The sequence below is a fragment of the Sminthopsis crassicaudata genome, chromosome 4 (genome assembly GCF_048593235.1).
Source record: "Sminthopsis crassicaudata isolate SCR6 chromosome 4, ASM4859323v1, whole genome shotgun sequence".
In the NCBI taxonomy this organism is placed as follows: Eukaryota; Metazoa; Chordata; class Mammalia; order Dasyuromorphia; family Dasyuridae; genus Sminthopsis; species Sminthopsis crassicaudata.
Window position 1 is genome coordinate 463,015,108 of NC_133620.1, and position 16,812 is coordinate 463,031,919.

The following is a 16,812-nucleotide window of genomic DNA, read 5'->3' on the forward strand; positions in this document are numbered from 1 at the left end:
TTCTTCCCTGACGGATGGAAATCCTCCCCAAATACTTCTGCAATAGCATCTCCACCCAGTGGGCCACTCGAATCTGGGCCATCTCCCACCCTATTTCATTCTTAAATTTGCTCCGGTAAAGGGAAGCGATCTCAGAGACCAATCAGTCCACCCCACTCATGTCACAGAGAGGAAAAGCGAAGCCCAGGGAAACTACGGGGCCAGCCCAGACGACACAGCGAGTGTTGGCCCGGAATTCGAACCTCTGCTAGACATTCCCCCATCCTGCTCCTCTTTCAGATTTCTATGTATTCCCTCAATCAAATACCAAACTTGAAATTCTAAAAATAAAAGGAGAGATCAATAAAATTGAAACAAACAAACAAAAAACCTGTTGAATTAATAAATAAAACTAAGATTTGGTTTTATGAAAAAAACATCCAAGTAGATTTTTATGTATATTTGCTGATCTGGGAGATATTTGGGTCTAACCCCAATCCCTCCTTCTGTGCTGGCGAGAGACGCCCCTTGCTTTTTGTTTCTTGGTCTGTCTGCTCACACAAGCCAGGGAATGGCAGCTCTGGTCTTACGGCTGCCTCAGGGCCATCCACTCTCTCATCCGGGCCCCCCGAAGAAGCTCCCAGAACCCAGACCTCATCCTACCTGTTTTGTCGTGGACGATGGAGAAGAGGATCCGCTTAGATGCATGCACGTTTTGGATGAGTGGCCCGCCGGAAACTGATGATTTCTGTCCTAGACAGGGGAAGTAGAGGGGATATGGAGAGAGGGGGAAGGAAAGAAGGAAATACGCATTTATTAAGTGCCAACTATATACCAGGCACCGTCCTAAATGTTCTATAAATATTATCTCATTTGATCATCACCACCACCTTGGGAGGTAGGTGGAACATGTCACTTCCTTGACTAAGAAGGCTTGGGCGCCATATTGTCCCCAAATCCAATTCCAAATTCTGTTCTTTGGTCTTTAAAGCCCTTCCTTAATGGCCTCCAATCTCTTTTTCTGAACTGGTTTCCCTTATTCTTCCTCACACAGCTCTGCATCCTAGCCATATTAGCATATGGATGCTAATCCTGCATCTCATTATAATTAATTATATTGGACTTTTGCTTAAAATGTATGTCATGCTGGGTACGCACTCCCTCCTCAAGTACCACTTTCTCCAAGGGGATCTTCCTCTTCCTCTCAGAAGTTTTTTCTCTTCCCATCTGCCTGAAACTCCTTATGGGTATTTACTTATCGGTCAAGCTTTGGTCAATCAGGAGGTCAACAAACGTTTATTAAGTGCCTACTACCCACAAGGCATTGTGGCAAGCACTGGGAATTCAAAGAAATGCAAACATCATCCCTTCCCTCAAGGATCTCATGGCTTAAAGGGAGAGAAAACGTGTAAATAACCAGGTACATGGGAGATATAGAGATGGAAAGAGACAGAGTGGTACTACTGCAGAGGGGCATTGAGAAAGCCTCCTGTAAAAGTGGAAGGCTTGAGCTAAATATTAAGAGAAGCAAAGCGAAGGGAAAGGTAGAGGTGAGGGACAGGTATGGGGAAGAGCCAGTGAAAAAGCACGGGTGAGGAGATGGAGGAGGGCCATGTTCAATAGGCCATGGTGGCTGGATGGTGGAAAACATGGGATTAATGAGTCAGGAAAGGAAGTGGTCAGGTTACATGGAGCTTAAATGTCAAACAAAAGACTAGCTTTGATTCTAGAGATGATAGGGACCTACTTCTGTCATGAGCGGGGCGAGTAACAGATCTGCACTTTAGAAAATCATGTTGGTAATTGAGAGGAGGATAAAGTGGAGTGAGGGGGACCAATCAGAGGGCAGGAACAACAGATCAGGCAAGAAATGAGAACCAGGACTACAGTTATGGATGAGGGGAACAATGACGCACATACAAGAGGTACTAGGAAGTTTGACATGGGTATCTGTTGTGAGACTGAAGAATTTAAACTGAAACCAAGGTGACTGGGAGGACGGTGGTATCCTGAATAGTAACGGGGAGGCGGAGAAGGGGAAAGGGCTCAGGGAAAGATGATGAGCTCGCTTTTGATTGTGCTGAGTTTGAGATGTCTCTAGGACATTCAGTTGGAGATGACCAACAGGTAGTTGGAGAGGTGAGGAAGGAGAGCAGCAGAAATATTAGGTTTGGATGGACATATTCTAGAATTCTCTCCTTAGAGATGATAACTGAACCTATAAGTGTTGATTGAGATCATTAGCTGAGAGAATATAGTGAGAAAAGAGAACATAGAATAGAGCCTTGGGGGATGAAAAACCAGGAAAAGGGGATGGAAAAGGAGCAGCTGGATAGAAGGGAGAAAAATCAGGAGAGATCAGTGTCCTTAGTTATCAACAATATCAAACTAATAAAAAATCAGAGAGGATCACGAGTAAGAAAAAGCCACCAGATTTGGCAATTAGAAGATCATGGGTAATTTTGGAGAGAACAATTCCAGCTGAGGAATGAGATCAGAAGTCTGACTGCAGAAGGCTTAGGAATAAAAGAACAGCAAGTGAAAAAGGTATCTAGTGTAAATGGTTTTCTTTAAAAGTTTACCCATGAAAGGAAAGAGGAATATCGGGCCCGCAGTGAGCAGGAACAGTCAGATCAAATGAAGGCATTTTTGTAAACAGCAGGGAAAAAGCCAATAGATAAGGAGAGTTGGAGGAGAGTTGGAGGATGAGAGAGGGAAAGGGAGAGGGAGAGGGAGAGGGAGAGGGAGAGAGAGAGAGAGAGAGAGAGAGAGAGAGAGAGAGAGAGAGAGAGAGAGAGAGAGAGAGAGAGAGAGACAGAGAGAGAGAGAGACAGAGAGACAGAGAGAGAGAGAGAGAGAGAGAGAGAGAGACATAGAGAAAGGAGAGAGAGACAGAGAGACAGAGAGAGGAGGGAGCCTCACAATCTGTCTCTTAGTCAAGTCATTTAAAGTTTCTGAGTCCAAGTTCCTTCATTTGCTGAATGGGTGGACATCAGACTAGATGGCTTTTAAGGTTCCTAACCCTCTGAATTGTGACGCTATTATTTTAATAAGTATTATTTTTAATGTTAGCATCTTCTCTGTGCTCCCAGTCTCTGAGTGTTCCTCTCCAAGGTCCTGATGGCTGAGGCGCTATCCCCGCTCCCCTCCATCTTTGCCTTGGGGGACAGGCCAGAGCATTACCACAGCAGTCAGAGAAGTCCTGGGCACCTGGTGTCTTGGGCTCTCCGCCAGGGCGAGCCAGGAGGAGGTCGGTGGCGGTGGGCAGGCTGGCCGGGCCCTCCTGCTTGAGGTCCATGGCGACATGGTTGGATAGGGAGACATTGTACAAGAAGTTGGTCATGGCTGCTGAGGAGGCTGATGGGTCCTGGGAAGTGGCCTTGGGGGCCTGGGCATTGTGACCAGAGTCCCGGTGCCCCTTAGGCAACAGAGAGACGCAGTTTAGCTCCACGCTGGACTTCGAGTCCCGTCCGTTGTCATCTGGTGGCCTGGAGTTGGGGGAAGAAATGCGAGGTGGTGAGGAAGAGAGAAGAGCTGAGGGTGACAGAGACTGAGAACTCGTACGGGGGGAGAACTTTGCACGTTTCACTGATCAATGCTCTGACAAAGGGGATGGGGAGCCAGGAAGCCCCGGGTTCAAGTTCCGTCTCACACATCCTGGGAAAGTCTCTGGCACCTCTAAGGCTGGGAGTTGCCGAGAAGGGACAGACTTGCCCAGCTAGCAGAAGTTTCCTCACCTAGGAATTCCCTCTATAAATGAAATTCCCTGTCCCTCTCTCTGACAGGGCTGGTATCATGCTCTTCCCTTTGCAGGACCCTGCCACCAGGCAGGGAGAGTCATTCGTTTAAGTCCAGCCTCCTCTGCTCTAAAGCCGGCAATGGCTCCCTAGTGCTTGTAGGATCAGATGGATACCCCTGAGTCTGGGCTTCAGATCTTCTCCATCAGCATTCCCTCCTGCCCATATGACCACCTCTTCTCACCAGACTTAGGGCTTACCGCCGACTTCTCGAGACCAAACCATGCTATGCTGCTCCATTGCACAGGCTGGGTGCTTATCCCCACCCCCGCGCACAGGCACTGCCCAGAATGCCCACCGTGCTCCTTTCGGCAAAGCCGTGTCTCGCCAACTCCTTCCATTCTGACCCAAAGCTAGCTCACTTGCCCCGGGAGGCCTTCTCTGACTGCCCTCGATGACCTGGAGGGCTGTGTCTCTCAGCACTCCGGACATAGATTATGCACCTCCAGATGGATTTGGGCGATTTCTAACATTTCCCCAGCTCCTCCAACAGAGAAGGGCGTGTCTTCCTCACCAGACTAGGGACTCCCTGTGGACATGAGTTTTCTGAAGCAGAAGGTCTGAGGGAGCGCCTGCCTCCAGGCTGGGGTCCCCCTTTCCCAGGGGACACTCACCTCTTGAGCTTGAAACGAATTCGGTGGCTCTGCTCCAGGATGGCCATGAGGGCCTTGAGGTCATAGTCTGATGGCCTCCGGAAGCCCAGGCCGTCGGGCAGTCCCTGAACTGCCAGGGAGCCGGGCTCCTTCAGCAGCTTCTCGTAGGGCACGGGCACCACGCTCGCCTTTCCCAGGGCCTCACCTAGGCAGGGAGGGGAAGGGAGGATCTGCTGGGTGAGAAAGGCCAGGGGCACAGGGGACCACCAACACGGGGCTGGGCCCAGAGCCACGAGGAGCCGTTGGGCGCCCGGGGCGCCGGGGCTTGATCCTCCGTCTGCTGACTCTGCTCCGCTGCCAAGATGCAGGAGAACCAGACCCAACAAGCCCCCTGGGGAACCACATACTTTACAGCTGAATAACCCCCAAGTTACCTCTGGGGAGGGATGGAGGGGCCGGAGCCCCAACGTGCTGCCTCCTGCTCTCCGGGCTATTTTAATGGATGGAAGGGACCCTGGAAAAGCCAATTTCCTTCCCAATCCCAGCCCCAGGGGGAAGGAACCAAGGGGGCAGGAGAGTCAGGGAGACCCCCGGGGACAGGGCCAGCACGCTGGCTCCAGAGCTGAAAGGAACTGCAGAAATCACCCAGAACAAGCTCCTCAGCTTGGGGAAACCGAGGTCCAGAGAGGCTTGCAGGACCCGAGTCTGGAGCTGGGAGGAACTTCCACTTTTATATTATGGATGGGCAAACTGAGACCTTGGGAGGTGAGCTGACTTATCAAAGGTCACACAGAATAGTCTGACAACAGAGAGCATCAGGGGAGGAGAAGGTGGGGAGGGGGAAAAGAGACCTGGAGAAAGGAGAGAGATGGAGAGAAGGGGAAAGAAAGAAGGAGAAAGGGGGAAGGAGCATAAGGTGTCAATCAATCAATAATCAACTAATAGACATTTATGAAATGCCCACTGGGTGCAGGATCAATAATCAATCAACATTTATGGAGCACTTACTGTGTGCCAGGATCAATAAGCATTCATTAAGCACCCACCGTGTGCCAGGCACTGGCTAATGTGAGAGCCAGGGAGTCAGGAAGAGGGGAAGAAGGAGGAAAGAGGAAGAATGAAGAATGAGTGGGGAGAGAAGGCAGGGGCCCCAGCCTGGGACGCTGGAAGCCGTTCAGGCCGCGGCCCTGGCCTGGGACCTGCATTCCGGCCCCCTCCTTTAGTCTAGCACATGATGGACCAAGCCCCAAAGCTGGAGAGGGGCCAACGCCCCTGGGCACAGGGCACCGATTCCTTGGGGGACCTTCCCTCCCCCACTTTGGGAGGTGTGTGACAGAGATGGGGGGGGGGGGAGAGGAAGCCCAGACTGGGGCTGGGAAGGGAGAACTCATTTGTATCTGTAACTGATTGAACCAAAGTTCAGCCCTCCTGGCGAACTCAGCCATTCCAGCAGCCTGGTGAGACGCTTCAGTGCCCGGCCTAATGGGGTGCGACGTGCGCCGATAAGTGGGCTCTGCCTTCGAGGCCTCTCTCTCTCTCACATTCTTTTTCTTTCCACCTTCCTTCCTTCCTTCCTTCTTCTTCCTTCCTTCTTCTTCCTTCCTTCTCTTCCTTCCTTTCCTTCCTTCCTTCCTTCCTTCTTCTTCCTCCCTTCCTTCTCTTCCTTCCTTCTTCTTCCTCCCTTCCTTCCTTCCTTCCTTCTTCTTCCTTCCTTCCTTCCTTCCTTTCTTCCTTCCTTCCTTCCTTTCTTCCTTCCTTCCTTCCTTCCTTCCTTTCTTCCTTCCTTCCTTCCTTCCTTCCTTCCTTCTTTCCTTCTTCTTCCTTCCTTCTCTTCCTTCCTTTCCTTCCTTCCTTCCTTCCTTCTTCTTTCTTCCTTCTCTTCCTTCCTTCTTCTTCCTACCTTCCTTTCTTCCTTCCTTCCTTCTTCTTCCTTCCTTTCCTTCCTTCCTTCTTCTTCCTTCCTTCCTTCTTCTTCCTTCCTTTCTTCCTTCCTTCCTTCCTTCCTACCTTCCTTTCTTCCTTCCTTCCTTCTTCTTCCTTCCTTCTCTTCCTTCCTTTCCTTCCTTCCTTCCTTCCTTCCTTCTTCCTTCCTTCCTTCCTTCCTTCCTTCCTTCCTTCCTTCCTTCCTCCTTCCTTCCTTTCCTTCCTTCCTTCCTCCTTCCTTCCTTCCTTCCTTCCTTCCTTCCTTCCTTCCTTCCTTCCTTTCCTTCCTTCCTTCCTCCCTCACTCCCTTCCCTCCCTCCCTCCTTCTCCAGGCCAGATCACACTTTGTCAGCCCAACCTGATTCTTGTGTACAAATCACTGAATCAGGAGGATTCCCAAAGGGCCTCGGGGCCCCCACGATGTTAGGGAGGGGTGTGGGGGGGGAAACCCCAGAGAGGTGAAGCCCCTTGTCTGGCGTTGCTGGCCGGTGACAGCCTTCAGTGCCCCTGCCCCAGTGCCAGCCCCAAGACAGGATGTCCTCACGGCCCACGCTCCTTACAAGAAGGGGGCACTTGGCTCTGCGGGGAAGATCAATTGGGAGGGAAAAAGAAAATGTCAGAGTGAGTGTGACCTCTCCCGCGGGGGCCAAGGGACGAAGGCCAAGACGGCCATGGCCGGCTCCAGGCTCGAGTAGCTTCCTTTGCCCGTGGCGCCCAAGCCAAACTCCAGCTGGATCTCAGGATGCTCGGACGCGAGCACCCTCCTTCCCTTGTCTTCATCTTCTGCCCCGAGACGCCTCTCCAGCTCCCACTTACTGCTAACCTCCTGGCACCCATTTGAGTTTCTGCCCTTCTCTGTGCCTCAGTTTCCTTCTCTGTAGAATGCCGGAGTTGGACTGGGTGACTTCCAAGGCCCTTTAGGGCTGTGCCTTTGTAGCACGGGGAACTGCTCCCACATGGGGCACACCCCAACGCTTTTTTGAGAAATCACTTATTTTTCTTGGGCCTCAGTTTCCTCATCTGTAAAATGGGGGGGGGGGGGGGTTAGACGATCAGAGGGCTCCTTCCAGCTCCAGGGCTATGTCCCCTCTGAACTCAGAGAAGCCGCCCTCTTGCTCAGTCCCTTAAAGTGAACCTGTGACCCGAGTGATAGAAGGGCAGGACAGACCTGGGCGGGGAGAAGCACTCCTCTGTGTGGGGGACTGAGTTACGTTGGTTTCTGCTCTGCCAGAGCTGACTCGGGAGAGTGTGGGGGGAGGCGCACTCCCCATCAGGAGGCCCACTGGTGAGTGGGATGGATGCCTCCGGAGGAAGGAAGTTCCCTTTTTGATGGACGTCTTCCCAAGGAGGGCCGGGTAACCCGGAAGTGATGGGGATGATGTAGAAGGGAGAGCTGCTCAAGGAGGGGTGGGAAGAGATAGTCCTCGCCATGCGATGAGGACAAGAGAGAGCGGGACAGTCACTAGCTGTGTGGCCTTGTGTGAGTCATTTACTCCTTCAAGGCCTCAGTTTCCCCGCCTGTAAAACCAGAGGCTGAAGGTCGCTCTAGCTCTGGGACCTCACGGGGCCTCTGAGGCTCCGCTTCCTCTCTTGGAGATTCTATGGCTTTTGCCCAGAGGTGAGGGAGGAAGGGCGCCCCTGAACAAGTGGCGGTCACTCCCTGGCCGTGCTAAGGAAGGCCCTCCGGGCCTGAGGCGGCCACATGCAGACGGAGGCGCTCCGCCCCCCGGGGAGCCACTTACTATAGAGGACGTCAAAGACCTCCTCCACCATCTTCCTCAGGAGGTAGACGTCCGAGCCCTGGTCCGGGGAGACCCGCTGGGCGTTCCGGTTGCATTCCCGGGCCTTCCTGGGGATTTCCACCTCGGGTTCTTTCCTCGGGTGCCCTCCTGCAAGACAAAAAGCAAGAAGCTACCGTGAGAATGGGCTGCCCCAGCCCCCGCTTAGGGACTCTGGTCCCTCCGCCTGGATTTCCCCTCCATCCAGTCCTCCCTCATGGCTGCACAAGCACGTGGGTCCCAGACTCTGGACTCTGCTGATTCACCGAATGACCGGGAGGAATCCAGTCTCCTCCTTTGTTAAAAAAGGACAGGGGTCTTTCTCTCCCAAGAGTTAACTCCTTCATCTTTCTTTGTTTAGAGTTAGGAAGTCCTGGGTTCGAATTCTGTCTTGGACATCCATTAGCTATATGGTTCAGAAAAAAAGACTTTCTGTCCAGGTGCCCCAGGCCAGGGTAGAGGATGGCCACGGTTTCCAGTTGGTTCGTGGGCTGTGTTCTTGGCTCACGTGTAAAGGGGATGTTTGATTACCTCTAAGGTAATCCTAGGGTTACCTAAGCTCCCCTTAGGGATCCCCTAATGAACAGACAGGGGACAGACAGTGGTCCTCACACCGGGGCTGGACCCGGCTCTGAATTCCCACAAATACCATGGGAGAAGGCCAGCACCCGAGGCAAGGGAGTGGCTCCCCACCCATCAGCCCTTCTGGGGGACCAGGGAATCTTCTCAAAAATCATATCACTGGGAAACCAAAGGAAAGGCTCCATTTCCCTTACAAGTTTTGAAAATAAAAGTAATTTTCCCTGTCTAAGCTCACAAACTTCCTCGCGTACCATAGGGCCTTCTAAGGGGCCCGGGGACCTGATTAAAAACGCCATCTTTAAGGAGTTCTGGGAGAGCCGTTAAAATGGGAAGAAACAGCAGCAGCAGAGATTAATAACAAAAATTGGTATTTATATTGTACTTTAAGGCTTGCAAATGATCCTCGCAATAGTCTTGTGAGGCTTATTATCCCCATTTTAGAGATGAGGAAACCGAGACAAATAGAAATAAGGTGATCTGCTCAGGGTCACAAAGCTTAATAAATATCTGAATACAGATTTCTTAACTGCAAGATTCCCCCACCGAGCTCCCTTTGATTAAAGACAGGAGGTGCAATCGCCATGAACCTTGGTTTGTTCACTTAAAAGAGGAGGATAATAACCCTTTCCCTGCCCACTCCATACAGCCTGTTAGTCAAGATCTAACAAGACAATGGCCAGGAAAGCAGCTTAACATAGTGAGGGGTATCAGTGCCTGACACATAGTAGGTACTTAATAAATATTACTGAATGAATAGTAGCAGAAACAGTGCTCGCTCTCTCTCCCTGTCTCTTTCTTTCTTTCTTTCTTTCTTTCTTTCTTTCTTTCTTTCTTCTTTCTTTCTTTCTTTCTTTCTTTCTTTCTTTCTTTCTTTCTTCTTTCTAGTTCTCTCTCTTCTCTCTCTCTCTCTCTCTCTCTCTCTCTCTCTCTCTCTCTCTCTCTCTGTCTCTGCTCTCTCTCTGTCTCTTCTTTCTCTCTCTGTCTCTATCTCTCTCTACTCTGTTCTCTCTCTCTCTACTCTCTCTCTCTCTCTCTCTCTCTCTCTCTCTCTCTCTCTCTCTCTCTCTCTCCAAGTATATTTTAGCTAATGTCTCACCTTACATTTCTTCCCCCCCACTTAATAGCATTTCATTTTTTTCCCCAATTACAAATAGTTTCCGACATTCCATTTTTGTCAGATTTTGAATTCCAAATTTTCCTCCCTCTCTCCTCTTTCCTTTCCCCCTCCTCAAGACAGCAAGCAATCTGATACAGGTTAAATTGTCTCATCATGTTTTACATATTTTAAAAATATCTAAATATTGAGTCTGAGTAAATATAAGGAGCAATTATCTCTGTTGTGTCCAGAGACTGATTTATTTGACTAGGGGGAAAGAAAAATCAGAATAAGAAAGAAAAAACGACAAAAGGATCTGCATTCCGTCTCATCATTTCCTCTCTGGACACAAACGGCACGTTCCACCCCAAGTCTTTTTGAAATGGTCTTGGATCGCTGCATTGCCCGAGACAGCGAAGTCGCTCGTAATTGATGATCACGTAATCTTGCTCTGGTTCTGCTCATTTTACTCAGCACCGGTTCATGCGAGTCTCTCTTGGCGTTTCTGAAGTCACCTGCTCATCATTTCCCACAGCACAATAGTACTCCGTTACATTCAAATACCACAGAATGTCCAGCCGTGCCCCCGATGACGGGAGTCTCTTCAATTTCCAATTCTTTGCTGTAAAGGGCTCAAACTCTGAGGTGATGCACTGGGGTCAGACGACTGGGCACTTGAGGCTAATTACTGATTGGCCAATACTCTATTAGCATACTCTTGGTGGCCCTTCTCACTATCCTGTGCTGGCTCCATCTCTTGGTGTATTCCAAGAATTGTGGGAAGGATTAGGGGGAGGAGTGAGACTAGCCAGGGTCACTTTGGCGGTGGACGAGGAGAGGAGAGGTCGTGGAGAGCCTGCGTCCATCCCCTTCACTTCTACCCCAAAGACCAAGAAGAAAGACCAAGGACGTTTGCTTATCCTGACTCCGGCTGATTCCACGGCATCCAGGGTGTTAAGTTGGTCTTCACACTTTGCCACCATAGAAAGAGCTGCTATAAGTCTTTTTGCACGTGTGGGTCCTTTCAGGGAGTTCTCTCGGCAGTGACAGGAAGCGGGAGAGTCAGGAGAAGGCCATGAGCCTGAGTCCCTAAGGGAAGGGAGAAGTGGAGCGACAAGGTGGACAGAGGAGAGATTCAGGCCTTGGACTCTGGGGACCCTCTTTTTCACGTCAGTCTGTTCTATTCAACTTAAAAAATACCCAAGCGGGAGGGGGAACCACAACTAAAGAAAATGATTATAACAGACCGAGCGTCTGAGCCACAAATATAAAATATGAATAATAATAAGACTATTTGTGGAAAAACCTTACAGGAAGCCCTTAGTTACCCGGGAGAGAAAACCCCATGGAGGCTTCCAAAGCCAGCCAACCCACTCTACATCGAATTCTCTCTCTTGCAAGTAGTGCTAGAACACACTCCAGGGACACAGCAGGCATTTGATACATCCTTGCTAACCGATTCGTGATAGTGCAGAGAACGATGGATTTGAACCTGGAGACCTGTGTCTGAATCCCAGCTCCTCGGATTGCCTGTGTGACTTTGGAGAAATTATTTTTTTTCTCCTCAGTGTACTCATCTGTAAAATGGACTCACTGTCCTTTATATAGTTCCTTTTAGCCCTGGCTCTAGGACTCTGGTTCCTAGAGAGAATGGAATGGAATAATCTCTTTGGGGCCTTATTTATTATTATTGTTATTGTTATTATTATTATTATCATTATTTTGCAGCCTTATTCATCCAAAGTAGGAGACAGGAAGGAGGACCTCTGACCTCTGGAAGGTAAGTCACTTGTCTGAGCCTTGGGCATCTTTCTGGGTTGTAGAGAAGATGCTGATCTACATTGGGAGAGAGGGTTTCCTCACTACCCAAATCGCCTGATAAAACTACAGGTTTGGACCAACACAAAACAAAATAAACAATGCAATACCTTTAATTATACCCACTGCTCTAAGGTTCCCGCTGAGGTAGGAAATGGAAGTATTATTGACCCATTTCTTAGATAAGGTTCGGAGGGATTAAAAACCACTCCCCCACAGTCATGTCCCAGCTAATAAATGTCTGAGCCTGGACTAGAACCTCGGTCTCCAGACCACACATCCCCTGTTCTTTCTACTAAATTCAGCAACGTGTTTTAAAAGCAATCATTAATCCTCGAAACAAGAGAATCTTGGTAAGAGTTCCCCAGTGTCCCCTTTTTGTTGGATTGCTGACACCTCCCAAGGAGGACGGTGGTCAGCAGGGATGGCCCTCCGTCACCGTCCGGCTGTCTGCTGGGGCAGTGGCAATAGCTCGGAGGAAGGCCCACGAGCCCTCAGTTAGCGCCCCACCTCCCAGGGTGGTAAACGAGGCGCAATCTGGAGAGCCTGGACACGCCTGGGAGACCGACAGGGTCGAAGGAAGGAAGGAAGGAGTTCTATCCGTGCTCATGGCTGCGGGCTGGCCGACCGCAGGATGCCATTTTCCAAGACTCCCCTGCCAAAATATTTGGCTTGGGGTGAAAAGTTCATTCGGCTGCACTCCGTAAAAACTGGAAAATAAATAAATCCAGGCTGGACCTGCTGGAAAAAGTGAAAGCGAGCTCCTTCTGCCCCGTCCAACCACGTCCGTCTTCCAGTGGGGGAGTGGGGCAGGTCCAGGCAGAAGGAGCCGCTCAGTGAAGTCACACGGGAACTCTCCTGTCTCCGAGCACCTGGGAGGGGAGAGGGCCTGAGAACTCAATAGGATGGGGGCTTCCCAGATGAGGGATCAGGTCGGCCCCTTCCCTGAGACTCAAGGACTTATAGAATCTCCTGGGGCCCTGCAAAGAGTCAATGAAAGACCTTATAAATATAACTGACATCAACTCCCTTTTCCTGAGCATTTTCAGGTTTACAAAGCACTTTCCTCAGGACCACCCTGTGGGGTTGGGTGGGTTTAAGGGATATTAGCTCCATTCCGCAGATGAGGAAACTGAGGATCAGAGACACGACTTATATAGTAGATATAAGAGCTGCATCAGGGCCCTGGTCTCTGGACTCCTGGGTCCCCCACTTCTGCAAAGAAGCGGGGGGGGGGGGGAATGCTCTGAAGGCAGAGGAAAGAAGGATGAGTTGGGAGTCAGGAAGCTGTGCGGCTTCCGATCTGTGTGCTCTTGGATAGATCACACACACTGGTCCTCAACTTCCTCATCTGTAAAACTGGAATTGGATTGGATGAAATTTCCTAATCTTCTGAATCTCTCTCCATTACATCCCATTTTCTCATCACTTCCCAGATGAATTCTTCAAAGAGCAGCGAGATTAGCCTCCTGGTGTGGTTGTCAGTGGAGGTGGGGGACGACGGCACGGAATGGTATATGTCATGTCAGACGCATCCGATCTGTTGCTTAGTTTTTCTGGACTGATTTGCCTTCCTCTTATTTATTCTTTGTTATAAAAGACGGCTCACGGTGGGAAGAAGGGAGAGGGGAGAGAATCCGGGACTCAAAGTTTTAAAAACAAATGTTAAAACTTGTTTTTATATGAAACTGGGGAAAAAATAGCACAATAAAGTATAAAAATAACAAAGGATGGCTCTCTGGGAGGGGATGGGGAGAGATACATTGGAAAATGTGAGTAGTGTAAAAATAAAAGATGTCGATAATTTTAAAAATAGAATCTTAGCCATATGATGTATGTCCTGTATGTCCGATGAGGACAGGGCCTGTTTCTTACCCGCCCTGGTACTCTCACGGTGCCAGTCATTGTATCACTGAGCGGAATGGCAGAGTTAGAATTGTCTCGTCTAACTCCCCACCCGAGAGAAGAAGAAACGGAGGGTCCGGAAAATAAATTGGCTTGCCCATAGAACTCAAACATTATTAGAGATGGGATTTGAAAATAACCTAGAAACGACCTTAGAGTCTCATCCTCCACCCTCATATTACAGTGTGTCTGACCTTTTCTCCATCCATTCATCCTTTTTCCCCCCTTTTTCTCTTTCAACCTCTTTGTCCCTATTTCTGTGATTTCCCCCCATCTCTGTCTCTTTTTATGTGTTGACTGATATAGAGCTTCCTCGGTTAGGCTGATGAACCCTACATATTCTTTCTTGGAATAATATTTTAATTTATTTTTCTTTAAAGAGAAACACTTTAAATTTCATAATCCTCTAGTAGTTTTATATTTGATTTCTTTAGCAGCTCATATGAAGTTCTATAAACCTAAATATCCCATATCAATATAGTTTTAAATATTGTTATGTTTGGAAAAAAGAAAAAACATATATATTTTGTTGAGGCAATTGAGGTTAAGTGACTTGCCCAGGGTCACACAGCCAGGAAGTGTAAGTGTCTGAGGCCAAATTTGAACTCAGGTCCTCCTGACTTTAAGGCCTCTGCTCTATCCACTGTGCCACCTAGCTGCCCCTGAAAAAAATATTTTAAATAAATAAAATAAAATCCATGGGATTTCCCCCCTTTCAAGATCATAGATATTTCTTTGAACTATATTCAGGAACCCCTCGGGAGGGCTGCGGAGTCCAGGTTAAGAGCCATTGCCAAGTAGAACATAAGTTTCTTGAGGGCAGGAGCTGGCTCATCCTGGTCTTTGTACCCGTAGCACCCAGCACGGTGCAGCCACTGCAAAAAAGCTTTTTGAATTGAATCACAAAGGAAGAAAATGATGTGAAAGGAGTATGAGTGGACAGTCGAGCTCCTCCAATCCCCTTCCTTTTTTTATTCATTATTTTCTTTGATTTCCACTTCTCCTTCCCTTCTATATTCCTTCCTCCCATTGAGGGCCGACCCTTATAGAGAATAAAGAATAAATAAATAAAAGAGAAAGGGGAGGAAGTGTGTGTGAAAGCAACTCAAGGAAACGCCCACATCCACTGAGCTTGGCCATGCCCATCATCTCCAGGGAAGGAAGGGAAAAGCACGGAGTGATTGCCTCCTCTTTTTTTCCAGAAGGTCGGCTAATGCATGCTCCCTTTGTTCCCAGGATGCTGTTCTTTCATCTCATCTTGCTGTCATCTTTCTATGGATTACTTTTCTGGTTCTGCCCGTTTTCTTTCGTTTGTTCATCTAAGTCTTCCCAGGATTCTCTGGAGAATCATTATTTCTTATTTTTAATTTTTAAAAATTTAATTATTTTTAATTTAATTTAAATTAATTGTGAAAATTTTAATTTATCTTTTTAAATTAAAAAAAAAAATTAGCAGGGGCCAGCTAGGGGGCGCAGTGGATAGAGCACCAGCCCTGAATTCAGGAGGAGCCGAGTTCAAATCTTTCTCACTCTCTCTTTTCCCGATTACAAGCAATCCAATATAGGTTATATAGGTTAAGGATGTGCAAGAATCATTATAGAAACTGTCCCTTATATTCACGTATCACAATAAGTTTAGCAGTTCCCCAATGGATGGGCATCCCCTCTGGGGTCAGTCTATCGGGGGAAATGAAGAGGTGCCTAATAAGTGCTTATTGAATTACAGAGTTCATCTCTCAGACCTAATTCTGGTGTCTTAACAAATGCTTGCTGAGTGATTTTTTCAGTACTTTCCAGTATTCTCTCAACAGATGAGGAAACTGAGGTCCAAGGAAGGGAACCGAGCTCACCTATACCTTAAGATCATAGAGTGTTAGATCTAAATCTGGAAGCACCTTAGACACCATCTACTCTGGTGTTCCCATTTTACAGATGGAGAAACTGAGGCCCAGGAAGGTCACAAGCTAGAGTGACTAACGTTAAGAGTTAGGACTAGAACTCAGATCAATCTCCAGTCTCCCAGTGCTGTGTTAAGCACAGGAAGCCGGGCTGCCCAGTAGTTAGAGTGCTAGGCCAGGAGTTGGGAGGACCCGAGTTCAAATTCAGCCTCTGACATTTATTAGCTATATGACCCCGGCCAAATTGGTAAAACAGCAAATAATAATGGCACTCCCTTAGGGGTTGTTGTGAAGAACAGATGAAATAATGTTTTTAAAGTGTTTAGCACAGAGCACATAGTAGGTGCTAAATAAATACTATTTATCATTTTTATTTTTACTGCAGCACACAGTCAGACTATCTGTGGCTGACTCAAGCCTGCCTTCTGAGTCTCACTTCTCCATCTCCTCATGGAAAGGATGCCCTTCCTTCCAGGCTGAGCAGGGGTGCGGGCAGGGAATTCATTCATTCGTGGGAATCATGGACAGTCTGGTCATCCCTCTGAGGAAGCCCGAGCCAGGAAGCCGCCCAGCCCAGGGCTGGCTCCACAGAGCTCCCGGGCCCACAAGCGCCCGCATCCAAGCAAGAGGCTGTGAAGAGCCATTCTCAGCCGCAAGCCTCAAATAGACAGTGGAATTATAAATAGACCAGCAGGCAGCTGGGCTCCTCAAAGGCAGGTGCTCCTGCTTTCATGGAATGGGAGAAGCTGAATGTCGGAGCTGGATGAGACGCGGGATCAGAGGGTTTGGGCAGGGACCTGGGGGCGGCCTGGACCTGCCTGGGCCATCCCGGGCCTTCCTGGGCCATCCCGGGCCTTCCTGGGCCATCCCGCGCCTGCCTGGGCCATCCCGGACCTGCCTGGGGCGGCCTGGACCTGCCTGGGCCATCCCGGGCCTGCCTGGGCCATCCTGGGCCTTCTTGGGCCATCCCGGGCCTGCCTGGGCCATCCCGGACCTGCCTGGGCCATCCCGGGCCTGCCTGGGCCATCCTGGGCCTTCTTGGGCCATCCCGGGCCTGCCTGGGCCATCCCGGACCTGCCTGGGCCATCCCGGGCCTGCCTGGGCCATCCCACCTAAGCCCTTCCTTTCCAATATTAGTCCAGGCTCCATTCTAATGGTCGCTGGCTATCCTGTGTGACCATTGCATCCCCCTCACTTCAGTTCCCTCACCTGTAAAGTGGGGGAGCAGACAACTTCAGCGGCCCAGGGTCTTTTCTGGCACTTGACCAGGTCTCGCCCCAGGACGCTGGCAGGACCAGTCCTGCTTCTTAATCTTCCTGCAGAGACCACCCGGGAAACCGTCCGGCCCCTCGAATCAAAGGCTCCCTGGACTGGAGGGAGGTTGGCTGAGGAGGCCCCCGGCCAGTAAACTTTGATGGCTTCTGGATAAGCAGAGACCCCGCT

At 49.5% G+C, this 16,812-nt stretch overlaps 1 protein-coding gene across 1 annotated transcript in view; it reads right to left on the minus strand.

Annotated features, from left to right (window-relative positions):
• GTF2IRD1 (GTF2I repeat domain containing 1) overlaps positions 1 to 16,812 on the minus strand; it is a gene marked incomplete in the record, with an annotated part of 193,432 nt that overhangs the window by 108,758 nt on the left and 67,862 nt on the right. The window contains 4 exon segments of the mRNA XM_074264041.1: positions 643 to 732; positions 3,163 to 3,467; positions 4,391 to 4,574; positions 8,035 to 8,181. Of these exon segments, the coding sequence (XP_074120142.1) occupies positions 643 to 732; positions 3,163 to 3,467; positions 4,391 to 4,574; positions 8,035 to 8,181 (726 nt within the window).